This window comes from Melospiza georgiana, chromosome 4 (genome assembly GCF_028018845.1).
Source record: "Melospiza georgiana isolate bMelGeo1 chromosome 4, bMelGeo1.pri, whole genome shotgun sequence".
Classification (NCBI taxonomy): domain Eukaryota; kingdom Metazoa; phylum Chordata; class Aves; order Passeriformes; family Passerellidae; genus Melospiza; species Melospiza georgiana.
Window position 1 is genome coordinate 1,842,983 of NC_080433.1, and position 27,739 is coordinate 1,870,721.

At 35.8% G+C, this 27,739-nt stretch overlaps 1 protein-coding gene across 1 annotated transcript; it reads right to left on the minus strand.

Moving 5' to 3' along the window:
- Positions 1–1,328: 1,328 nt before the first annotated feature.
- Positions 1,329–27,739, minus strand: LRGUK (leucine rich repeats and guanylate kinase domain containing). Its single transcript, XM_058022244.1, has 14 exons — positions 27,560–27,739; positions 25,669–25,776; positions 24,175–24,256; positions 22,253–22,353; positions 21,771–21,852; positions 19,814–19,938; positions 14,341–14,484; positions 11,548–11,628; positions 10,875–10,961; positions 9,158–9,264; positions 6,751–6,870; positions 3,765–3,861; positions 1,837–1,950; positions 1,329–1,382 (listed from the first exon to the last, which is right to left on the minus strand). Exons 1-14 carry the CDS (start codon positions 27,737–27,739, stop codon positions 1,329–1,331), a joined length of 1,482 nt encoding a protein of 493 aa, XP_057878227.1.

The window sequence follows — 27,739 nt, forward strand, 5'->3', positions numbered from 1 at the left end:
GAAAATAAAGCAGAACAAACGTGTGTTTTTTTCCTTGAAATTGAGTGTTTGCGCAATTTGGAATTGAGTTTTTCCTCCTTAAAAATAAAGCAGAGGAAGACAAGGGTTCATTCTTGAAATTGAGTGTTTGTGGAATTTGGAGCTCAGTTTTTCTCTTGAAAGTACAGCAGAAAAAAAAAACCAGTGTTTTTTTTTTGCTTGAAACCGAGTGTTTGTGAAATTTGGAGCTTTTTCTCCTTGAAAAACAAGCAGAGAAAACAGTGGTTTCATTGTTGAAATGGAGTGTTCGTTAAATTTGGAGCTGAGTATTTTTCTCCTTGAAAATAAAGCAGAAAAAACAATGGTTTGTTTTTTTCTTGAAAAAGAAAAGGTTTGTTGAACAAGGAGCTTAGGTTTATTCTCCTTGAAAATAGAGCAGAGAAAACAGTGGGTTTGTTATTGAAACTGAGTGTTTGTCCAATTTGGAGCTAAGTTTTTTTTCTCCTTGAAAATAAAGCAGAAAAAAACCTGTGTTTTTTTCCTTGAAAATTAATGTTTGTAGAATTTGAAGCTCAGTTTTTTCTCCTTGAAAAACAAGCAGAGAAAACAGTGGTTTTATTATTGAAATGGAGTGTTCGTTAAATTTGGAGCTGAGTTTTATTCTCCTTGAAAATAAAGCAGAGAAAAAACCTGTGTTTTTTTTTGCTTGAAACCGAGTGTTTGTAAAATTTGGAGTTGGGGTTTTTTCTCCTTGAAAATACAGCAGAGAAACACAGGGGTTTATTCTTGAAACTGAGTGTTTTTGAAATTTGGAGTTGGGTTTTCTTCTCCTTGAAAATAAAACAGAAAACAGGGGTTTTTTTTTCTTGAAACTGAGCATTTGTTGAAGTTGGAACTGAGGTTTTCCACCTTGAAAATAAAGCGGAAAAAAAACCTGTGTTTTTTTTTTCTTGAAACTGGGTGTTTGTAAAATTTGGAGCTCAGTTTTTTCTCCTTGAAAATAAAGCAGAGAAAACACATTTTTTTTCTTGAAACTAGTCATTTATTGAAGTTGGAAATGGAGTTTTCCACCTTGAAAATAAAGCGGAAAAAAAACCTGTGGTTTTTTTTTCTTGAAACTGAGTGTTTGTGAAATTTGGAGTTGGGTTTTTTCTCCTTAAAAATAAAGCAGAGAAACACAGGGGTTTATTCTTGAAATGGAGCGTTTGTGGAATTTGGAGCTCAGTTTTTCTCACTTGAAAATAAAGCAGAGAAACACAGGGGTTTATTATTGAAACTGAGTGTTTTTGAAATTTGGAGCTCAGTTTTTTCTCCTTGAAAATAAAGCACAGAAAACAGCGGCTCCATTTTCACACCAACACAAAGGTGAACGTGCTGCTGATGCTGAAAAAACAGACCAGAAACTGAAAAATTAAGAAAACGACCAGCAAAGTGATCCTCCTGACTAAACCAAGGCTGGAAAATCTCTCTGAAATCATTCCCCCAACGTCCCCAAGTGCCACATCCTCATGTAGAACAATTCCAAGGATGGAAACTCCACCAACGCCTGTCCCAATTGTTTATTTTCCTTTCCAGGAAGGAATTTCCCCCAATATCCCACCTGATATTGCGGATATTCCATTCCCTGTGTCCCATGAGGAGTTTGTCCCCCCAGGAGCTCTGAAATCATTCCCCCAACGTCCCCAAGCGCCACATCCTCCTTCCAAGGATGGAAACTCCACCAACGCCTGTCCCAATTGTTTATTTTCCTTTCCAGGAAGGAATTTCCCCCAATATCCCACCCGATATTGCAGATATTCCATTCCCTGTGTCCTGTCCCCAATCCCATGAGGAGTTTGTCCCCCTAGGAGCTCTCACCTCGATTTCCATGTGCACACACGTGGCCAGCCCCTCCCTGGCGATGGACTCCAGCGTGCCCCGTGCCAGCCCGTAGCTGTGCCCGCTGTATTTGTAGGTGGCCAGGAATCTGCCCTGGAATTCAGAGCAAGGAAAAGGGCAAAGGAACGTCCCAAAGGGAACGAGGTCATCAAATCAATCAATGGCGTTGGGGTGCCCTGATTTGTCTCACTGCAAAGGTTCTTCCTGTTTAAAGCCGTGTTAATGAGGGTAATGGGAGCCCAAAATTGGCATTAATGAGCCCCAAATCAGCGTAATGAGGGCAATGAGAGCCCAAAATTGGCATTAATGAGCTTAAAATCAGCATTCATGAGGGCAATGAGAGCCCAAAATTGGCATTAATGAGCCCAAAATCAGTGTTAATGAGCCCAAAATCAGCATTCATGAGGGCAATGAGAAGTTAATGAGAGAGCCCAAAATGAGTGTTAATGAGAGCCCAAAATCAGCATTCATGAGGGCAATGAGAGCCCAAAATTGGCATTAATGAGCCCAAAATCAGCATTCACGAGGGCAATGAGAGCCCAAAGTTGGCATTAATGAGCCCAAAATCAGCATTCATGAGGGCAATGAGAGCCCAAAATTGGCATTAATGAGCCCAAAATCAGTGTTAATGAGCCCAAAATCAGCATTCATGAGGGCAATGAGATAGCCCAAAATCAGTGTTAATGAGAGCCCAAAATCAGGATTAATAAGGGCATTGAGAGCCCAAAATCACCGTTAATGAGAGAACCCAAAATCAGCATTAATGAGGGTAATGAGAGGTTAATGAGAGAGCCCAAAATCAGTGTTAATGAGCCCAAAATCAGGATTAATGAGGGCAATGAGAGCCCAAAATTGGCATTAATGAGCCCAAAATCAGTGTTAATGAGCCCAAAATCAGGATTAATGAGGGCAATGAGAGCCCAAAATTGGCATTAATGAGCCCAAAATCAGCATTCATGAGGGCAATGAGAGCGCAAAATTGGCATTAATGAGCCCAAAATCAGTGTTAATGAGCCCAAAATCAGGATTAATGAGGGCAATGAGAGCCCAAAATTGGCATTATTGAGCCCAAAATCAGCATTCATGAGGGCAATGAGAGCCCAAATTTGGCATTAATGAGCCCAAAATCAGTGTTAATGAGCCCAAAATCAGCATTCATGAGGGCAATGAGAGGGCCAAAAATCAGCATTATTGAGCCCAAAATCAGCATTAATGAGGGTAATGAGAGGTTAATGAGAGAGCCCAAAATCAGCGTTAATGAGAGCCCAAAATCAGTGTTAATGAGGGCACTGAGAGCCCAAAATCAGCGTTAATGAGGGCAATGAGAGGTTAATGAGAGAGCCCAAAATCAATGTTAATGAGCCCAAAATCAGCATTCATGAGGGCAATGAGAGCCCAAAATTGGCATTAATGAGCCCAAAATCAGAGTTAATGAAGGCAATGAGAGCCCCAAGTCAGCATTAATGAGGGCACTGAGAGCCCAAAATCAGAGTTAATGAGGGCAAAGAGAGCCCAAAATGATCTTTAATGAGCCTCAAATCAGCTTCAATGAGAGAGACCAAAATCAACATTAATGAGGGCACTGAGAGCCCAAAATTAGCGTTAATGAGCCCAAAATCAGCATTAATGAGAGAGCCCAAAATTAGCAATAATGAAGGCACTGAGAGCCCAAAATCAGCATTAATGAGGGCGCTGAGAGCCCAAAATCAGCGTTAATGAGAGTCCAAAATCAGCATTAATAAGGGCATAAAAAAATATATAAAAATATATAAAAATAAATAATATATATGTATTTATATAAAATATATAAATACATATAAAGATATTAATATAAATTAGGCTTGGGCAGAGAGTTGAGTTCACTGTGGGAGCAGCAAAAAGCCCCAAGGCAGGAGTCAGGTACTCACTGCTTTCACCATTTTGTCAAATTCTTCTTGAGAAATGAAATGATAATCCAGCCTGTTTTCTTCTCCGAAATAAGCTTTCCTGGTGGTGTGGCAGGGCCTGGCAGATAATATAAAAATATTTATTATAATATAAATTATATTGTAATATATAAAAATATACAAATATTTTCTTCCCTGAAATAAGCTTTCCTGGTGGTGTGGCAGGGCCTGGCAGATAATATAAAATGATATAATAATATAATAATATAATATAATATAATATAATATAATATAATATAATATAATATAATATAATATAATATAATATAATATAATATAATATAATATAATACAAAGATTTTCTTCCCCAAAATAAGCTTTCCTGGTGGTGTGGAGGGCCTGGCAGATAACATATAAATATATTATATTATATTATATTATATTATATTATATTATATTATATTATATTATATTATATTATATTATATTATATTATATATTATATTACATTACATTACATTATAATATAATATATAAAAATATGCAAATATTTTCTTCCCCAAAATAAGCTTTCCTGGTGGTGTTGCAAGGCCTGGCAGATAATATAAAATATATATTATAATAATTATATTATATTATATTATATTATATTATATTATATTATATTATATTATATTATATTATATTATATTATATTATATTATATTATATTATATTATATTATATTATATTTATTATATTATATCATAATATATAATATTATATCATATTATATTATATAAAAATATGCAAATATTTTCTTCCCCAAAATAAGCTTTCCTGGTGCTGCGGCAGGGCCTGGCAGATTTATGAGAAAATAAAGAATTAATTTGGTTTCAATCCTTGCAGCAGCTCTGGAACAGCAGTGGGGAGTGGGGGAAAGCAGAGAAAATAGAAATAATTTTCTTTTTAAGCAGCAAAGAAATACGAGAAATAGAAAGAGGTGCAAATCACAGCCCATGAAAGATGGACCCATAAATAATACCAATAAATAAATACACAAAAAAAAAATGAAATTTAAAGGGGTGTTTTGGCTGTAAATCCCTGCCCAGCCCAGCATGGCCTGAGCTGGAGCTGTCACAGAGCCTGTGACTCACAAATTATAAATCCATTTTTTCCCAGTTCTGTCAGGCTTGGGATGATAAAAAGTCAAATTCTAAATGTGGAAAAGCAGCTGGGATGAACTGTGGGGTTAAAAAAGAGCTGAAAAATCCAATTTTTGAACAGGTGGTAATGGGGAGGGGGGAAACAGTGCTGAAAGTGAGGAGGAAAGTGGGATAAAGGGAAGGAAGGTAAAAACTCAGCTACCTCAGCTTCACAGCAGGATAAAACACTAAAATCCCACCAAAAACCCCACAAAACCAGATAATTAATGCAGGTAACAATTAGAGATTGAGGTATTCAGTGAGTCCAGGCCTATTTGAAAATCAGATTTTTCTCCTAAATTCTGCTTTGGGAAAAAAGGCAGGGAAAGGAATTCCCTGTCATTCCATGAGGACCAAATTCAACCACCGGGCCTAAACCCTAAAACCCCCAAAAATCCCTAAAAAAACCCAAAAAATCCATAAAACTCCCCTAAATTAATGCAGGTCACAATTTAATACTGAAGTATTTTGTGGTCTGGTTTTGTTTGAAAATCAGATTTTTCTCCTCTTTTCTGCTTTGCCATTAAAATGGGAGAAAAGGCTGGGAAAAGAATTTCCTGCCATCCCATGAGGATAAACCTCAGCTACCAGGATGAAACACTAAAATCCCACCAAAATCCCCTAAAAAAAGATAATTAATGCAGGTAACAATTAGAGATTGAGGTATTCAGTGAGTCCAGGCCTATTTGAAAATCAGATTTTTCTCCTAAATTCTGCTTTGGGAAAAAAGGCAGGGAAAGGAACTCCCTGTCATTCCATGAGGACACACCTCAGCCACCAGGCCAAAACCCAAAAAAAACCCCCAAAATCCCTAAAAAAACCCCAAAAAATCCCTAAAAAAACCCCAGTTAATTAATGCAGGTCACAATTTAATACTGAAGTATTTTGTGGGTCTGGTTCTGTTTGAAAATCAGATTTTTCTCTTTGGTTTAGTTTATTTCTGTTTTGGTTTGTTATTTTCATTAGTTTGTTTCGTTAGTTTAGATTTGTTTGTTTTATATTTGCTTTGTGATTTTCAATTTTTGTTTTGGCTTAGTTTATTTTTGTTTTGGTTTGTTTTTTTCATTAGTTTGTTTCATTAGTTTAGATTTGTTTGTTTTATATTTGCTTTGTGATTTTCATTTGTTTGTTTTCATTTAGTTTATTTCTGTTTTGATTTGTGATTTTCACTTGTTTCATTTTCTCTCTGCTGTTCACCTTCCAAATTAAGAATTTATACATCTTTTTTTAATTTATCTTACCTTTTTAAAATTGATCATTTAAATATCTTTCCTCTCATTAACAATTCATCCAATCAAGCATCCAGAAGACCCAAAACCACATCAAAATCTTTTATTTTTACCTTATTTCCAAAAAACCCCACAAACCAAACCAGCACCAATTCCAACCTTGATCCTTTGGTGTTTTTATAACCTCAGGGACAGAACTCACCCGAATCTGAAGAAAGTTTTGAATTGTCTGCAGATTTTGAGGGCGAGTTGCCTCCTGCCCCCGGCCACAGGGCCCAGCAGCACCAGCAAGGTAATTTAATTTAATTTAATTTAATTTAATTTAATTTAATTTAATTTAATTTAATTTAATTTATCTTATCTTTTTTTTTAATTTATCTTATCTTTTTAAAATTTATCTTATCTTTTTTTAAATTGATCATTTAAATATCTTTCCTCTCATTAACAATTCATCCAATCAAGCATCCAGAAGCCCCAAAACCACATCAAAATCTTTTATTTTTACCTTATTTCCAAAAATCCCCACAAACCAAACCAGCACCAATTCCAACCTTGATCCTTTGGTGTTTTTATAACCTCAGGGACAGAACTCACCCAAATCTGAAGAAAGTTTTGAATTGTCTGCAGATTTTGAGGGCGAGTTGCCTCCTGCCCCCGGCCACAGGGCCCAGCAGCACCAGCAAGGGGTAGGGATCCTCAAAAGTGGGCAAAGTGCTGCAAAAAAAGGAAATAATTCACATTAATTCACCAAAAAAAATCAAATTTCAGCAGCTTCTCAGAAAGCTTTGCAGGGATTTTATCACTCCTTCAACTCAGCTCAGCTTGTTCATAAAAATTAAAGGGGGTCTAAATGTAAAAAGAGCATAAAAATGTGAAAAATAATCATGCTCTGAATGGGTTCCTCCTCAAGAGCCAGGTACCAAAAATCCTCCTGTCCTGGCCCAACAGACATAAAAATGAAATGAAATGAAACGAAATAAAATAAAATAAAATAAAATAAAATTAAATAAAATGAAATGAAATAAAATAAAATAAAATAAAATAAAATAAAATAAAATAAAATAAAATAAAATAAAATAAAATTAAAATAAATAAAAAATAAAAATAAAATAAAATAAAATAAAATAAAAATAAAATAAAAATAAAATAAAATAAAATAAAATAAAATAAAATAAAATAAAATAAAATAAAATAAAATAAAATAAAATTTCTGCTCCTCACAGAGCCATTGTCACTCTGGGCCACATTTTCAGATGTCACCTGCATCTCTAGGAGGGGAAATACCCATAATATTCACTGGTGTGTTACCACATAATTACAGAAAAAAATCACAAATTAAGAGAGAAGAAAAGAACAGGAAAGTCAATGTTTTGTGCCTGCAGGACAGGAAAATATAAAATCTTTCTGCTTTGTTTTCAGGTTTGATTTGCAATAATGAAGATATCGCTGACCCAGAATTAATTAAAACCTGATGGAGAAAAAGAGAGATGCAAATGAACTCCCCCAGTCTGGTTCCAAAAAGGATTTTAGGGTGGAAAGGGCAATAATCATTAGCAAAATTTCATTAATGACTCTGGGTGATTTCCAGCTGAGCACGAGCCAACATTGCAGGCACAATTTACAATTTTTGGGGCCGGGCTGATGTTTTTGTGTTTGTGTGCACAATTCCTTCTTTCCATCCATCCAAAATCCACTAAGCAAATATTTAAACACAACCCTGGAAAAAAAATAAATCTGTGACTTTAGGGATTTTTTATTTTAAGAAGAAAAATAAGGCAATTTTGTGGGTTTGTTTTAAGAAATCTCCATCCTCGCAAAAATAAAGAAATGATGAAAATAAAGAAATTATGTCACAAAATGAAGAAATTATGTCACTACTGGGAAGGGTCCTGGTTGTTGTGGATGATCCCAGAAAACAGAGTCACAATAAAAATACAAATTTCTGAGTTATTAAATCCTGGATTTTCCATCAGGTTACTCAGTAATTAATTAATTCAGCACCAAAATGGGGTGTGGGGCACAAAGGTTGATCTCAGTGCCTGCTGCAGCCAAAAAAATTATATTTGAATACATATGTAATATATTAATAAAGTAAAATTAATAAAGTAAATTTAAATATTTAATAATAACAACAACAACAATAATAACTATAATAATAATGATAATAACAACAACAATAATAATAACAATAATAATATAGTGTATTCCATCAGATCATGTGCAAGAATTTTCCAATAATAATAATAATAATAATAATAATAATAATAATAATAATAATATAGTGTATTCCATCAGATCATGTGGAAGAATTTTCCAATAATAATAATAATAATAATAATAATAATAATAAACACATATATTTATAGTATATTCCACCAAATCATGTGGAAGAATTTTCCAAGAACTCCTCAAATATCACAACACATCTGGAGAGCAGCAAAAATTCCAATTTTTAGAAGAAAAATGAGACTGGGAGAAGTCACCTGGGAATGGTGAGGCTGCAAAAAGAGCATCCCCCTGCCTGTCCCTGCCATGATTTCCATGGAATCATCTCCTCCTTCCAATAAAACACTGAAATTTCCCTTTTTGGACACAAAATGTGCCCCAAAACCCCCAAATAAAATCATTTTACCCCCACAGGATGCCAGCAGTGAGGAGAGAAGGAGCTGGCAGAAAGGGAAGGAGAAATTTTCCAGCTCTCTGCTGCCTCCAGGGATTTTCCCTTTGGGCAAGGGGAGGAATTTTGGATCTCTCATTTGTGGTGCCAATGCCCATCTGCTCCAAGAGCTTGAGGGAAGGGATGGAAGCGTGGACAATCTGTCTCAGACTTTCAGAGGTGAAGGAAAAGCTTCGTTCCATCGTCAATTTGAACCAAATCAGCTTTGCCTCCTTTCCAGGCTGCCAACAGAATCCTGCAGGAGTTCTCCTCAGAAAAACGTCCCTCAGAAGGTGACAAAATCCTGATTTAGCTGAGGGAGGAGCAGCTGGGACGGGAACTCACCTGTTGAGGACGCTCTGGGGCTGCAGGGAGTGGTACAAAAGCTGAGTCCGGTGGTCCTCAGCGGCCACGACGTCGGGAGGAGGAGCCTCTTTATTCACAGCAGCCACCTGGGGCCAAAGTTCAGGGAGAGGGACAAGGAGGGGGAGGAGAGATGGAATTGTTAACGGGCGGGAAAGTCTGGGCTGATCATCGGGAATGAGGATGGGGTTGGGTGAGGAAGGGTCAGGATTTGGCAAGGGCTTGGCTGGATGGATGGATGGATGATGGATGGATGGATGGATGGATGGATGGATGGATGGATGGATGGATGATGGATGGATGGATGGATGGATGGATGGATGGATGGATGGATGGATGGATGGATGATGGATGGATGATGGATGGATGGATGGATGGATGATGGATGGATGGATGGATGATGGATGGATGATGGATGGATGATGGATGGATGATGGATGGAGGGATGGATGGATGGATGGATGGATGGATGGATGGATGATGGATGGATGGATGGATGGATGATGGATGGATGGATGGATGGATGATGGATGGATGGATGGATGGATGGATGGATGGATGGATGGATGATGGATGGATGGATGGATGGATGGAGGATGGATGGATGATGGATGGATGGATGGATAGATGATGGATGGATGGATGGATGGATGATGGATGGATGGATGATGGATGGATGGATGGATGGATGGATGATGGATGGATGGATGGATGGATGGATGGATGGATGGATGGATGGATGATGGATGGATGGATGGATGGATGATGGATGGATGATAGATGGATGGATGGATGGATGGATGGATGGATGATGGATGGATGGATGATGGATGGATGAGGGATGGATGGATGGATGGATGGATGGATGGATGGATGGATGGATGGATGGATGGATGATGGATGGATGATGGATGGATGATGGATGGATGATGGATGGATGATGGATGGATGGATGATGGATGGATGGATGATGGATGGATGGATGGATGGATGGATGGATGATGGATGGATGGATGGATGATGGATGGATGGATGGATGGATGGATGGATGGATGATGGATGGATGGATGGATGATGGATGGATGATGATGGATGGATGATGGATGGATGGATGATGGATGGATGATGATGGATGGATGATGGATGGATGGATGGATGATGGATGGATGATGGATGGATGGATGATGGATGGATGATGGATGGATGATGGATGGATGGATGATGGATGGATGGATGATGGATGATGGATGGATGGATGGATGGATGGATGGATGGAATCCATGGATGGATGGATGGATGATGGATGGATGATGGATGGATGATGGATGATGGATGGATGGATGGATGGATGGATGGATGGATGGAATCCATGGATGAATGGATGGATGATGGATGGATGGATGGATGGATGGAATCCATGGATGAATGGATGGATGATGGATGGATGGATGGATGGATGATGGATGGATGATGGATGGATGATGGATGGATGGATGGATGGATGGATGATGGATGATGGATGGATGGACGGATGGATGATGCAAAGGCAGGGTTTAATTATCCATTAATTTGCATCCTCTCAGCAGGGAAAGGTTCCCAACCCAAGCAGGATTTTGGGGAGGAGGTTTGCTGCAACTGCAAGCCTGGGTTTTGTATCATTTCTTTAGGAAATTTCCAGAATGAAATGATCTTTGCTCACCTTTTCTTCCACTGTGACCTTTTTGAGATCCAGATCTGTGACTTGGAGCAGCATGAAAATCGCTGAGAGCCAATAACTGCCCTTTTCCTGAGGGAAAAATTTCCATTTTGTCAAAAAAATACAAAATTTCATCCAGCCTGTGTTGAATTCCAATCAGGTAAAATTCAATTTGTGTTAATAAATTGCAAAATAAAAGGTTTTTTACCCTGATGGGTGTCAAGACACTGCCCAAACTGAGCCTTTCCAACTGAGTTGTTCAAAAGTTTGAAAACAAAATATTCAAAAGGCCAAAATGGAGATTTAAAAATGGAAAGTGATTTGATCAGATTTTGCTTGGGAGAAGGAAAAGCCTCTCAGATTATGGAAGATTAGGAATAATCTATTTCAGGTATTTTTCCTGCTGATTTTATTGTGGGTCATGACAGACCAGCCTCATAAAAACCAATAAAAACACGGCAATTACAAGAAAAAATTAATAACTATTAATATTTTTCTTCTTTCTGGCATTGGGAATGAGTGTAAAATTCACATAAAATTTAGGAATCACAAGGGTTGGGATAGAATTCTCTTTGATCCCTCAGGACAAATGTCCTGCCCACTTCTGGAGACAGAAACTGAGGCTAAAAGGATTCAAACCATCAGGGTTATGTTCTCATTTTTGGCTCTTTCTTACCTGCAGAGGGTTTTTTAGGAGATTTAAATCCCTCAGGAGAGGCAGATCCTCAATCCATTTGAGCTCGCTCAGCTCAGCCACCTGAGCAGGGACAGAAACAGAGCAGAGATCAGAACCCAGGAGAGCCAGGCAGGGAAAATGAACATTTTGAACATTTTAATGCCTGCTCCTCAAATTTGGGCATTAAAAAAAATAATTCTAAAGCAGAAAAGGGGTTTACATGTTAACTGTGAGGCACTTCCAGACGAAAGGAGAGGACTTGGCTGTTAGCTGGAGCAGCAGGATAATCCACACTGCAATTTCCAAGCACCTGCATTTTCCAGCTCTTTCAAATGTCAAGCCCTGACACATTTGGCTTTTTATGTGCTGATGTGCTTGAGAGAGGCAATTCTGCAGGTAAATTCGTGCTCTGGCTGGGTAGTTTAAAGAAAAAAAAAATAAAAAATCCTTCTAAGAGTCTCTTTTCATTGAAGTTCAAGTTCATCCTACACATCCAAGGAGAAAAATCCTGGTCCTATTTTAAAGAAGGATAACAAGGAGTTTGAAACCAAAATCCTGGTCCTTTTTAACCAAAATCCTGGTCCTTTTTTAACCAAGGATTTTTAAACCAAAATCCTGGTCCTTTTTTAACCGAGGATAACAAAGGACTTTGAAACAAAAATCCTGGTCCTTTTTAATCAAAATCCTGGTCCTTTTTAAACCAAAATCCTGGTCCTTTTTTTAACCAAGGATTTCTAAACCAAAATCCTGGTCCTTTTTTAACCAAGGATAACCATGGACTTTTTAAACCAAAATCCCGATTCTTTCTTAACCAAGGATAACCAAGGACTTTGAAACCAAAATCCTGGTCCTTTTTTAACCAAAAATCCTTTTTTAACCAAGGATAACCAAGGACTTTGAAACCAAAATCCTGGTCCTTTTTTAACCAAAAATCCTTTTTTAACCAAGGATAACCAAGGACTTTTTAAACCAAGTACATCCTACAGAACTTGGTTAAAAAAGTCCTTGGTTATCCTTGGTTTAAAAAGTCCTTGGTTATCCTTGGTTTAAAAAGGAGCAGGAATTTTGTCCTTAGATGTGTCCAGAGGGAGAAATGAGGGAATCCAGAGGCTCCAGCCTATTTGGGTCTCAGCTGTGCACAAAGGAAAGCTGGGCACTCATTTATTGGGGTTAATCAAGGTTTGTGTGGCCCAAACCAACCTGGTTTTCTGCTGAAAAATGAAATTAAAGAATCACTGTGGAAAGGGTTGGGTTGGAAGGATCTTCAAACCTTCCAACCCATCCAGTGCCAAGGGCAGGGACATGTCCCACTGTCCCAGGGGACACTGCCAGGGCTCCAGGGCTGCTCTGCCCCAAATCCAATCTCAATCTCTCCTCTTTAACTGCAGAACCATTCCCTTTCCTCCTGTCTGTGTTTTCCCATGTAAAAATCCTCTCCCTGTCTCTTTCATAGCCCCTTTTAAATCCTGAAAGCCCAACTGAACCTAAAAGCCTCCAGAATTCTCCAGAATTCTCCATTCTCCCTAATTTACACTCAACCCTTTAAAAGTCCCTAAAAACATAAACCTCAACCCAAGCCTGCTCTAAATTCACTTTGAGATAAGAATAACCCCATTCAGAACAGTTTTGGTGAAGTTAAATGTGATTTAAGTGGATTTCTTAAATAAATCCCAGAATTCCAGCCACCAACAATTGGAAATCATTGAATATTTACAAACTACACACTTGCAGCTGAACCTGTTGGGCCCATTTTGTAAAAAAACCAAGAATTTAAGATAATTCTTAATGGTTGTGAGCTGACCTAACTCCGTGTGTTAATTAATTAAAACTCCCCTTTAAATCATCCTTCAGAAGGCAACATTAAAAAATAAAAAGTTCAAAATAACATTCAAAAAGCTCACTGAACAATTTCAATGACATCATTCAAAGAGGCAAAGTTTTGATGAGGTAAAATCAAGAGTTTTTCCTGTGCTGTAAAGAACAGTGGGAAATAAATAAGGCACTGGAAGTGGTGTTATTAATGTTAATAACAAGCACAGCATTAGAGAGTTTCCTGTCTGCTGCAATTGAGGCACCTTTAAATGTCAGGCAGAATAAAAAAAAAAAATGCACAGTGACTTGAATTAAATCCACTTGCAAGGAGAGAAAAATGACAGAAAATGTTCCACCGCTGCTTTGTATTTTTGTTTCCTTAGATTATCTTTTTTTCACACGTCTTTGACGTCAAAGTGATTCATGAATTGATTTTTTTTTTCACTTAAGGATGCTGGAAGATCAATATCAAAATTATTGTGGATATTTGGCTTGGCATTCAAAATTCAAAAGAGTTGGATGGTGCCATTGTGTTTCCAGCACAGAAAATTGTGCTGCATGACAAAATCCACTTTTTAGGAGGTTTTCTTTTTGCAGTTCTGTTTTGCAGGAAGTTTCCAGAAGAATCTGAGGTCATAAAATTGGGCTGGGAGGTATTAACAGCCTCCCCTGAGGCCTGGCAAGTAAAGATATTTTGGAATAATTGAGGTGGAAAATCTGCAAACTCATCCCTGCCTGACCCAATCCTCAGTGTGTGAGAGCACCAAAGTGGGACCTGAGTGAAGAGAAAGCCACCTCAGATATTAAATAAGGGCTGAGACGACACCAGGAACCAACGTGGGAAATAGCAAAAAGAAAACAATTCAGATTTTCTAATCATTCCTTGCAGTGCTGGAGGATTTTTGGAGCCCTTCAAGGAATTTGTTGATGAAAAATGAAATTATTCAGTGCTGTTGGAAGGAGGCGAGCCCAGCCTGGTACCTGGTTGTCCTCCAGGTTGATCACCTCCAGCAGGTCGTGCTCCTCCAAGCCTTGCAGGCTGTTTATTTTGTTGTTGGACAGATTCAGACGCTGTAGGTTTTTCAAGCTCTTCAGCCCATCCACCTTCTCAATCTGGTTAAAGCTCTAAGAAAAATGAAAGCAGAGAAATTGCAAAAAAACCTCTATTAAAAATAATGTTCCTGAGGGAAAAAAAGAGTTATTTTTTGGATTTTAGGAGTTTTTGTCATGGAGAATCCTGTAAAAATAGGTTTTTATGCACTAGCCTCATGCACATCCTGATGTGTTACATTCCTGCTGAAAAACCTCTATGGAAAAGAACATTCCTGAATGGAAAAAAGAGAGTTATTTGTTGGATTTGAGGACTTTTTGTCATGGAGAATCCTGTAAAATAGAGGATTAATGCATTGGCCTCATGCCCATCCTGATGTGCCACCTTTCTGCAGATATACCTCTATGGAAAACAACATTCCTGAGGGAAAAAATGAGTTATTTGTTGGATTTGAGGAATTTTTGTTGTGGAGAATTCTGTCAAAAATAGGCCTTTCTGCATTAGCCTCATGCACATCCTGATATATTTCTGCTAATAAACCTCTATTAAAAACAACATTCTTGAGGGAAAAAAAGGAGTTATCTGTCTGGATTTGAGGATCCTTTCTTGTGGAGAATCCTATCACAAGTAGACTTTTGTGCATTAGCCTCATGCACATCCTGATGTGCTATATTTCTGCAGATATAACCTTATGGAAAACAACTCCTTTTTTCCCTCAGGAATATTGTTTTCCAGAGAGGTTCATCTGCAGAAATATAATACATCAGGATGGGCATGAGGCTAATGCAGAAAGGCCTATTTTTGACAGGATTCTCCACAAGAAAGGATCCTCAAATCCCACAAATAACATTCCAAAAGGGAAAGAAGAGAGTTATTTGTGGGATTTGAGGAGTTTTTGTTGTGGAGAATCCTGTAAAACTAGGCTTTTATGCACTAGCCTCATGCCCATCCTGATGTGTTACATTTCGGCTGATAAACCTCTATGAAAAACAATGTTCGTGAGGGAAAAAAAGAATTATTTGTTGGATTTGAGGAATTTTTGTCATGGAGATTCCTGTAAAATATAGGATTAATGCATTGGCCTCATGCCCATCCTGATGTGTTAAATTCTGCTGATAAACCTCTATGGAAAACAACATTCCAGAAGGAAAAAAAGAGAGTTATTTGTTGGATTTGAGCATCCTTTCTTGTGGAGAATCCTGTCACAAATAGACCTTGATGCACTAGCCTCATGCACATCCTGATGTGTTACATTTCTGCAGATATACCTGTATGGAAAACAACATTCCTGAGGGGAAAAAAGGAGTTATCTGTTGGATTTGAGGAATTTTTGTTGTGGAGAATCCTGTCACAAATAGGCCTTTCTGCATTAGCCTCATGCACATCCTGATGTGCTATATTTCTGCTAATAAACTTCTATGGAAAACAACATTCGCGAGGCAAAAAAAATAATTATTTGTTGGATTTGAGGACTTTTTGTCATGGAAAATCCTGTAAAATATAGGCCTTAATGTATTAGCCTCATGCACATCCTGATATATTTCTGCTGATAAACCTCTATGGAAAACAACATTTCTGAAGGAAAAAGGAGAGTTATTTGTTGGATTTGAGGATTCTTTCTCATGGAGAATCCTGTCACAACAGGGCCTTTCTGCATTAGCCTCATGCACATCCTGATCTGCTATATTTCTGCAGATATACCTTTATGGAAAATAACTCAGTTTTCCCTCAGGAATGTTGTTTTCCATAGAGGTTTATAGCAGAATTTAACACATCAGGATGTGCATGAGGCTAATGCATTAAGGCCTATTTTTACAGGATTCTCCATGAGAAAGGATCCTCAAATCCCACAAATAACATTCCAGAAGGAAAAAAAGAGAGTTATTTGTTGGATTTGAGCATCCTTTCTCATGGAGAATCCTGTCACAAATAGGCCTTTCTGCATTAGCCTCATGCACATCCTGATGTGTTTAATTTCTGTTAATAAACTACTATGGAAAACAACATTCGTGAGGCAACAAAAGAATTATTTGTTGGATTTGAAGATCTTTTCTTGAGGAGAATCCTGTCGCAAATAGACCTTTCTGCACTAGCCTCATGCACATCCTGATGTGTCACATTTCTCCTCATGGAAAAAAGGAATCACCTCTCTCCTGATTAGCTTATCTCCAACTCACCTTGAAGAGACAACAGCAATAAAAAGAGCTCTAATATTTTTTAAAAACTGATGTTGGCCCAAGAACACTCCTGTCACCACCCAGCTCAAAATTTAGAACACAGAGATGCATGGAAAATTATGGAATATATATACATAAATACATTGAATTTCCCTCTGTAATCATGGCTCCATTTACACTTGTGATTACAGAATAAATAATGAAAAAATTAAGGTGGGATAGAGAAAAGACAGGCTGAGGGCTGGGAATGTTCCCCTGGAGCAGGGAAGGCTCCAGGGAGAGCACCCAGCACATTGCAGGGCCTGCAGGGGCTCCAGCAGAGCTGCAGAGGGACTGGGGACAAGGCCTGCAGGGACAGCACCCAGGGAATGGCTCCCACTGCCAGAGGGCAGCCATGGGTGGCATCTTGGCAATGAGGAATTCCTGCCTGGGCTGGCACTGCCAGAGCAGCTGGGGCTGCCCCTGATCCCTGCAGTGCCCAAGGCCAGGCTGGAGCAGCCTGGGATGGTGGCATTGGAATGGGATGGGCTTGAAGGGCCCTTCCCACCCAAACCATTCTGGGATTTGGGACACTCAGAATCCATCCCCAGGGATTTTGATGGAAGTTGGGGATGGCAAAGGGAAGGGAGACCCTTCCTGGAGTGCTGAGATTGCCAGTGAAGCCCCCAGATCCCAAAATCCCTTCCTAGAGAGGAGTCGGGGTGGGGATGGATCCAATGGCAGGCTGGGAGAGCTGGGAATGGAGGGAATTCCCTGGAGAGGGAGCCTGGGGTGGGATTTTGGGAAGGGATTCCCAGAGCAGCTGGGGCTGCCCCTGATCCCTGCAATGGCCAAGGTTGGACACTGGGGCTGGAGCAGCCTGGGACAGGGGGAGGTGTCCCTGCCATGGCTGGGGTGGCACTGGGTGACCTTGAAGGTCCCTTCCCACCCAAACCATTCCATGATTCCATAATTCCCTGATATGATACCAAAATCTCTCTGGAATACATAAATCCACATTAACACACATCAAGTGAAGGCTTCATTCGCTGTCAGTGACAGCACAGAAATGTTTAAAAAATAATAATTAAAAAACCCCAATTTTCCTGTCAATTCTTCCAGACTTTCCCACACAAAACGCCCCAATTTTTTGAGAACCAACCTTCAGAGTTTTTTCAAACAAGGCCCTGATTTCTCGCTGGCCTCCAGATGGTTCCATTTCTCAGGGCCTCACAAACCAGAGACTCATTTCTGCCCAAACTCCAAGCAGGGACAACAATTCCCTGTCCCACACATCCCCAGATGGCTTCTCCACAGGATTCCTCCTCCATAACCTTGCAAATTTTATTTTTCCATCAGCCTCACCTTGTGCTGAAAGCTTGGAAGCCTCATCTCCTATTAATAAATATTTAGGAACTGTAGAAATAAATAAGGCAGCTGACTCTAATGTTAATCCAGTTGTCTGTCCTTGACATTTTTCCTGACTTTTAAATGTTTAATTAGGTTATTAATAGCACGGAGGCTTCGTTAGCCCTCTGGTTAATCAGGTACAGCTTGGAGCTGGAAATGCAAAATGCTGGGCCAGAGGTGCACAGAAAATTCTGGGAACAAAAGAGATTTGGGGATGGATCCTTTAAAAGCAGAAAATTCCTAAGGGTCCATTTCATTAGAGCTGTGCTTCTTATCTTATTTTTTTTCCTTTGCAAACATGAGTGGAATTTCTTTTTTTTTTTTTTTTTTTCTTTGCAAACATGAGTGGAATAAAGGGATTTTTGGTACAGCAAAGCAGAATTTACAGGTTTTGAAGTGTTCCTCCCAAATGTCAGAACTTTCTGCTCTATTTAAATTTAGAAAAGAAAAGCTCAAGGGGAGAGAAAGCTGAGGAGAAAGAAAGAAGAAGAAAAGAAAGAAGAAGGAAAGAAGAAGAAAAACAAGAAGGAAAGAAGAAGAAAAGGGGAAGAAACGAAGATGGAAAAAGGAAGGAAAAAGGAAGGAAACAAGAAGGAAACAAGAAGGAAACAAGAAGGAAAGGAAGAAGGAAAGGAAGAAGGAAAGGAAGAAGGAAAGGAAGAAGAAAAGGAAGAAGAAAAGGAAGAAGAAAAGGAAGAAAAAGAAGGGAGAAAGAACAAAGAAAGAAGGAGAAAGGAGAAAGAAGGATAATAATAATAGTAATAGTAATAGTAATAGTAATAATAATAATACTAATACTAATACTACTACTACTACTACTACTAATAATAATAATAGTAGTAGTAGTAGCAACTGCATTTTATTCTAATTACTTCTAATTTTTAAAGAAAATGCTCAGCTAAAATTTCTTTCCATCACTTCCACCTGGCTAATTAACAAAGACAAGCAGTGTTATCAGTAGTGATATCAGCCCCTCAGAACCCTAAATGAGATTTAATAAGATTTAACTCTTAACAATCTCACTTTGGCCAGAGCAGATTCCCAAGGGAATTCCTGGTGGACTTTTAAACAAAGGAGAAATTCAGGGCACACAGTGAAGGAGGGACTTGCTGTGGCTCAAATTTGGAGAAAAAAAGCATCAAAGTATTTTAAAAGTATTTAGGAAAAAGCTCCTCTTACTCCTAGAGCTCCTTTCAGAACATTTTATTTATAAGATATGATATATAATATAACATATAATGTATATGTTATAATATGATATAAAATATTATATATAATATGATATCTAATAGGATATACAATATATAATGTAGGATATAATATATAATATATAATATATAATATATAATATATAATATATAATATATAATATATAATATATAATATATATATCAAATACAATATAATATAACATCATAGTATATTATATAATTATACTATATTATACAATTATACTATATTGTATAATATAACATTACATTATATTACATATTATATTACACTACATTACATATTACTTATATTATATTATATTATATTATATTATATTATATTATATTATATTATATTATATTATATTATATTATATCATATCATATCATATCATATCATATCAATCATATCATATCATATCATATGACATTATGTGACATTATATAGTATATAGTACCAAATAATACATAATAAAATATATACTATAAAATAATATATAATGCAAAATAATATATATTACATTTATTATCTTCCTATTTACAATATTATATTTATTATTTACATGAAGGTCTTGCTCTCTGGGTAAGAGGCAGGCAGGAAAAGCCTCAGAATGAATTTTCCTTACCAGGTTGAGGACCCTGATGGGCAGGTTGTGCAGGCCCCTGATGGCAGCCAGCCTGTTGTGTGACAGCCCCAGCTGGGTCAGGCTGTGACACTGCTCCAGCCCTCGGATCTCCTCAATCTCATTGTCTGTGCACGGCTCTCAGGAGAAAAACATGAGCTGAACACAAAACCTGAGCAGTAATGAGGTGCTAAATCAACAAATTGGGGTTATGGGCTGGGGAGCTGGACAGGGAAGGATTTATCCTGAAGGGCTTTAAATCCTACTGCTCCTACAGAAATTATTCAAGGTATAATTTTATGGGGTTATTTTAGTTTAAATTATACCTGTTGTGTCCTGGCCATCTGTCCTGAGAGGAGAAAGTGCATTTTAAATTAACGTCACAGTTATAAACAGTAGCACAAGTAATTAGAATTCCTCTCAGGGAACCTCAGCATTACCAGAACTCCTCAAATTCCCTAAACAAAGAACTTTTGACAACAAATCCAGCTCCAATTCCTCCTTGAAATGGATGAAGTGAGAGGAACCTGACCCTGATCTGCCCAAAATCAGGTAAAACTCTGGGACTCTTTGGTGACTGGAGTTAATCAGAAGTTTGAATAAAGAAAAATTAAAGTTTAGGCCACAAGCATCAATGTGAGGCAGCAAATTGCTCAGCCCTGTATAATAATAAATTCAATTTTTGCCTTTTCATGACTCACTATAAAGCTTTGTCACTTCTTTTTGGCCAAGTTGTGTCTCTCTCTGGTTGGACAATTCCTCCCTTTGGAAAGCTCTCAGGTGTGCACAAAAAAAGGAGAAAATTACCTGAAAATGTGCATCAAAGTTCACTAAAAATGGAGAGGAAAGGTGAGTCTGTCACTGGGAAAGGGATGGGAAACGTTTCTGCTGCTGCAGGAGATTTCAGAGGGGATTAAAATCTGATTAACAATCAGATTAAAAATCAATTTATCAGATTAACAATCTGATTAAAAATCTGATTGTTCTACCAGGCGAGGAGAGTTTGACACAGATTGGGGCCACTGAATTCTGAATTTCCAGTCCTGCCCTCATTTTCCTCTTTTTTAGGGGTTTCTCTTGTGTATATGAAAACATTTTTATCCCCATTTCACCAAATGAAGAAATCCAAGGCACCACAAAACCAAACCAAAAACTACACATCAGCTCCACAAGACAAATATTCAATTTTATTTTTTTTAATTTTCTCCCCTTTTAAATTTTGCTAGAGAGGTTTTTGCTGCATTATGGAAAATTAGGATTGCAAAAGAAAAGTGGTTTGGTGCCATTTTGTGACAGGATTCGTGTCACCTGCATGCTTTGTAGAGTGGGAAGAACACAAATAAATATTATTTTTTTAAAATAAAAACTATTTTAATAACAGAATATGTATATTATATATTATATTTGTATATAATATATATTATATACAAATATAATATAATAATATACATATATAATATATATTATATAATATACATAATATATATGTATATGATAAAATATATATTATATATGCATATAATACATACTATATTTATTATATATATTTCTTTTATATATAGATAGATTTATATAGATATATATAGATTTATTTTAATATATATAATTTAATTTTTATCTTTAAAATATATAATATATAATATGTAATATATAATATATAATATATAATATAATATAATATAATATATATAATATATTATATAGTATACATAATATGTAATATATAATTATATTACATAAAGTATAATTATATTATATATATTCATATAGTGTATGTTATATTTTAACACCATCAATGCTGAAGTAAATTAAGCTCAGTCTCAGCACCATAATTATAATTTTATCTCAATTCTAAGGACAAACTGACACGAAGGGGAAAATACAAAGAAAACAGGTATTTATCTGAAGAAATAGCAAAATAAATCAATTTTCCTCCAATTTAAGATTCCCCAAAGGATACAATCCAGCAGCAGCTTGGTAAGTGAATGGTATTCTGATAAATCTTTCATTTTTGGGATTTGATTGTGTGAAAAATCTACTTCCTAAAGGAAAAAAAAAAAAAAGAGAGGAATTTGGGGCTATTTCTTCAGCATTTACTCTGGCTGGGTGTTTGTTCCACCCTCCCACCACATGCAGGGGTTCAGTGAGGAAGAAAATAAATGTAAAAGTAAATGTAAAAGTAAATGTAAATGTAAAAGTAAATGTAAACGTAAATGTAAACGTAAATGTAAACGTAAATGTAAACGTAAATGTAAACGTAAATGTAAATCAGACACAAAGATTTGGTAAAGGAAAATGGAAAAGTAAAATGTGAATTGAGGTAAAAAAAGAAGAATAAAAAAGGAACAAAATTTGACTTGCTTGAATACATCTAACTTAGATTCAGAAAATGGTTTTGAATTTAAAACTTTAATTTTTTTATTTAATTTTTTTCAGACTTACCCTGAGGTTTTTAGGGGCTTTAAAGTTGAAATAAGTGGTCAGTTCATTATTGGAAGCATTCAGCTCTACTAAATAAGGCATGTGACTGACACAGGAAAGATCTAGAAAAGAAATAAAATGTCAAATGCTGAGCCTGAATGCAAAGATCATCCCAGCAAAATGTGATAATTACATCCTGCAGCAATTAAGAGTTAATTTGGAGCTGCATGTGCAGAAAGTGATGCTTGAAATGCAGAAATCAGAGAAATTAACACCTTCTCCTAGAGGAGGAAAAAAAGGTTTATAAACCATAAAGAATAAATATCCAAGTCAGACATTTAATTTTCATTATGCCTTGAAACAAGAATTTATTTTTATATTTTTAGATATCATTATGATAATATAATATATTATAATATTAATATAATACAATAAAACAATATAATATACTATAATATAAAGTATTATAATATATTATATTATTATTTTAATATACAATATAATGTTGTAATATAATATAATATAATATAATATAATATAATATAATATAATATAATGCAATATAATGCAATATAATGCAATATAATGCAACATAATGTAATATAATGCAATATAATATAATGCAATGTAATGTAATGTAATATAATGTATTATATTGCATTATATTATATTAGGTTAATATAATGGAATTATGTATTAATATATGTAATTATATATTATATAAATATATTTTAAAATTATCTAATTATACATATTATATAAATATATATAATTTAATTCTATAATTCTATATAATGATATAATTTTATATAATACAATGTAATGTGATATAATATAATACAATATGATGTAATGTAATGGAATGTAAATTAGCTTTCTAAGAACACGGAGTCAGATTCATCATCTCCTTCCTGCCACACCCCTTCACCTTGATGTCTGCTGGGATTTTATTTTTGGGTGATAAACTGAGAGTTTGAGCTCCATGTTCCGCTGTTGATGGGCAGTGGAGATTTTGGGCAAATTTTCATTATTATCTTTTTAGCCTTCTGTAAGTATCCTTTCTGTATTCTTTACTATAATATAATATAGTACACTATAATGTAATGTAATATAATGTAATGTAATGTATTGTAATGTAATATAATACTGCATTAATATATGTAATAATATATAATATATAATATATAATATATAATATATAATATATAATATATAATATTATATATTATATATTATATAATATATAATATATATTATATAATATATATTAGATATTATATATTATATAAAATAGATTATAGAATTATTTAATATCTATGTTATATTTAATGTAATTACATAATAGATATAATTATATAATGCTATGTAATACAATGTAATACGATGTGATACGATATAATATAATGTATTCTATTACATTATATTACATTAATACAATGTAATTACGCATTAATATATGTAATTAGATATTATATATTATATAAAATATCTTATAAAATTAACTAATTATATATTATATAATTATATATAATTTAATTATATAATAGATATAATTAGATAATTTTTTATAATACAATGTAATGTAATGTAACGCAATGCAATGCAATGCAATGCAATAATAAATTAGACTTCTAAGAACATGGAGTCAGATCCATAATTTCCTTCTTGAAATGGGGGACCCCAAAAATGCCAGACCCCTTCACCTTGATATCTGCTGGGGTAATAAACTGAGAATTTGAGTTCCATGTTCTCTCCATGTGCTGCTCTTAATGGGCCGTGGAGATTTTGGGATTTTGGAGGAGATCAAGCCTGGCTCTGTGCAATGTTTAAATTGTCATTAAAATGTCAGCCAGGCTTTGTGACACTAAAACTCCGTGCTCCAGCGAATTTCTCATCTGAAGCAGCTTCACAAGGCAGGAATTTGTGGTTCATTTACTCCATACCATTAATTTTATTGGAGGAAAGCTCCATTTTCTGCAGGTGAATGTATCCGGAGAGAATGCTGATGTCACTCAGCCCACGACCCTGGAAAAGGGAAAGGATTTTAATCACAATTTTAATAACTGGTTAATAACTCTGCTCACCCAAAGTCCCTCCAGCTGCAGCAGGACAAGGTGACATTACAAAAAGTGATGGTGGAGCGGCCAGAAATGGAGAAAATGCCAAAAAAAAGGACTTTAAAACAACACAACCACTTCAACTTTAAAACAACACAACCATTTCAACTTCCTGAATGCAGCATTCCTCGTGATTTACACATTTCTCTACTTTTTTTTCCTCCAGCTTACTGAAGGAGGAAGATACATTTTTCACACCTAAGGACTGGATAAGGAAAAAAAATATAATAAAACAATAATGATAATAAAAATATTACAATATAATATAAACATAATAATATATTATTATATATAATGTACAATATATAATATTATATAAAATAATATAAATGTAATGAATATTATAATATAAATATAATTATATTATAGAAATATAATGATAATTAAATAATAATAAATTAAAAATCTCAGTGCTGATGCTAATACATGAAAAAAACCCCCAACAAATCACCACTCTGGCAGTCAGCTGGAGCCACTGTGAATCTTAGCAAAAACCGTATTTTTATAACCATTTTATTGTCATTAACATGAAACAGGCAATGACAAAAATCTGCCTCTGAAAATCTTGTTTTTTAACAAGCCTTTTTTTCCCAACTATTTGCTGTTGAAGAAAAGGCAAATAATATAATATATATAATATTATATATAATAATAATATATACATATCTGTATTCTCTATATAATTTATTTTTATATTTTTATATATATTTCTATATATATTATTATACAAAATATGCATTTCTATTTTTAGATATAATTTATATTTATAGTTTTATATCTATGTTATCTAATATTATATAAAATATATGTTCATATTTTATACATAATTTTTTTTTATATTTTATACCTATTTTATATATAATATTATATAAAATATATATTTATCTTTTTATATATAATTGATTTTTATATGTTTATATCTATTATATGTATAATACTATATGAAATCTATATTTACATTTTAATATATAATTGATTTTTATATTTTTATATCTATTATATATATAATATGATATGAAATCTATATATTTATTTCATACATAATTGAGGTTTTATATTTTTCTACTATTGTATATTATATTATATTATATTATATTATATTATATTATATTATATTATATTATATTATAATATAATATATTATAATATATTATATTATATTATATGTATCATATTATATATACATTAATATTTTATATATAATTGATTTTTATATTCTAATATATTAAAAATATTTTAATATATTATTTTTATATTCAAAAAAAGGGAACATTTGTGCAGAAAAGCACCTTAAAATGATGTTTTTTTGCTGGTACTCACTGGCAGTGACAGGTGAAGATAAACGTACTCAGTGCCGGGGGCGGAGCGGCCGAAGGTGTGGAGCCCCTCAGCGGCCATGTCTTCATCCAACACCTCCTGCAAGTGACCCTAAAAACACCAGGAAAAGAGAAAAAGTGGATTTAGAGGAGATTTATGAGGGGAAATTCCCACTGGGAGAATCACGAGGCTGCTGGGGTTCAGGTGGGAACAGGGTTGATAAAAGTCCTCTGTCACTGGGATATTTTATCAAAAATTCCTTTTGCCAGGATCTTTTCTCCTGGGAAGCTTCAGCGTCTCCATGTTTTGTTACTTTGGAATGTGACTTGGAGAATTGTTTATCCAGCATGTGAATTGTTTTTAATTAATGCCCAATCACAGCCCAGCTGTGACAGGACTCTGGTCAGTCATAAGATTTTATTATTCATTCTTTGCTAGTGTTCTGATGAAACCCCTTCTCTTTCTTTAGTGTAGTTTTAGTATATAATTTTCTTTTAACATAATTGTATCATAAAATAATAAATCAGCCTTCTGAGAACATGGAGCCAAGACTCTCATCTCTTCCCTTGTCTGTGTCATTGTCATATTTTCTGGAAAAATCCTCTTTGCCCAGGAATCTTCTCCTGAGAAGCCTCAGAGAAAAAGGAAAACAATATTCTCTCATTTGCTTCTGCTGTGTTTTGCTGCTTTGGAATGTGGTTGGAGATTGTTTAACCACAGGTGATTGTGCATTGGTTTCATGTGAATTGTTTTAATTAATGGCCAATTATGGTCAGGCTGTGTGGGTCTCTGAGGAGCCAGTCACGAGTTTTTCATTATTATCTTATTAAGCCTTCTGTCTGTATCCTTTCTGTATTCTTTAGTATAGTTTTAGTATATAATTTTCTTTTAATATAATATAGATCAGAAAAGAGTAAATCAGCCTTCTGAAACATGGAGTCAGATTCTCATCTCTTCCCTCATCTGTGTCACATTCATATTTTCTGGAAAATCCCTTTGCCCAGGACTCTTCTCCTGGGAAGCTAAGAGGCCTCAGAGAAAAAGGAAAACAATATTATTTGCTTCTCCTGTGTTTTGCTGCTTTGGAATGTGGTTGGAGATTGTTGGATACTTTGGAGAAAGAGAACTGTGAAAGATGGGACCCATCAGGGGTAATTTTAGATGATTGGCTTTAAAGCATCTACAACATAATGTAACAAAAGCTGATAGGCCAAGAAACACTTATAATGTCTGGTGATTAGGAAATAATTGGCTTCTGATTGTGATGGTGTGAATTATAACATCTGTATTGTCTCATCCTTCACGTGAGACTGAAAATAGAATAAAAGTTTTTAAAACATCTCTTAGCTGCCCCATCTCTAGCTCAGAAAACAGCTTAATCCAACAGAGACCAAGATAAAGAACAGAATAATTTCATTATAGCACCTACATGTTATAGCGAGGGAGAGCACAGAATAATTTCCACAGGGCAAAATATGAGGTGATATTTTGTGGTGTTGGGATTTAAATCTGGGCAGGGCAGGGAGAGAAAATTCCCACGTGTCCACGGGTTTTATTGAAGCTCAGGCTGGGAATTTAAGCAGGAAATTGGGTTAATTTGGCCATATATTTGCCAGGCAGTTTATCCTTAATCTTATATGGCCAGGAGCACTTGGCAGTGCTGGGTTAATGGCTGGAATTGACAATTTTCAAAGATTTTTTTTCCCAATCTAATTGATTTTGAGAGAGAGAGAGACACAATCCATGAGGACCCCGGACACCACGGGGAAGGGAGGGACCCTAAAAAAGGCAGAAATCGGAGGTGCCGCCCTTCTTCCCCCGAAATCCGCACCGAGGGGGGAAAGAACAGCTCCCTCCCATGCCACACCCCTCCCCACACAGCCCTGGGCCGAACCTCTGAGCGCTCCGACTCTTCCTCCTCGCCTTCCTCCTCCGGCTCATCCTCGCCGTGAGGGGCGCCGGGCCGGGGCTTCTCCTGGAGTAACTCCTCAGCGAGCGCCTGCGGCGGCTCCTCAGGATGGGGAGGCGGCTCCCCGGGGCTGCTTTCTGTGCCGTTCTCCTCGCCGCCCGCCAT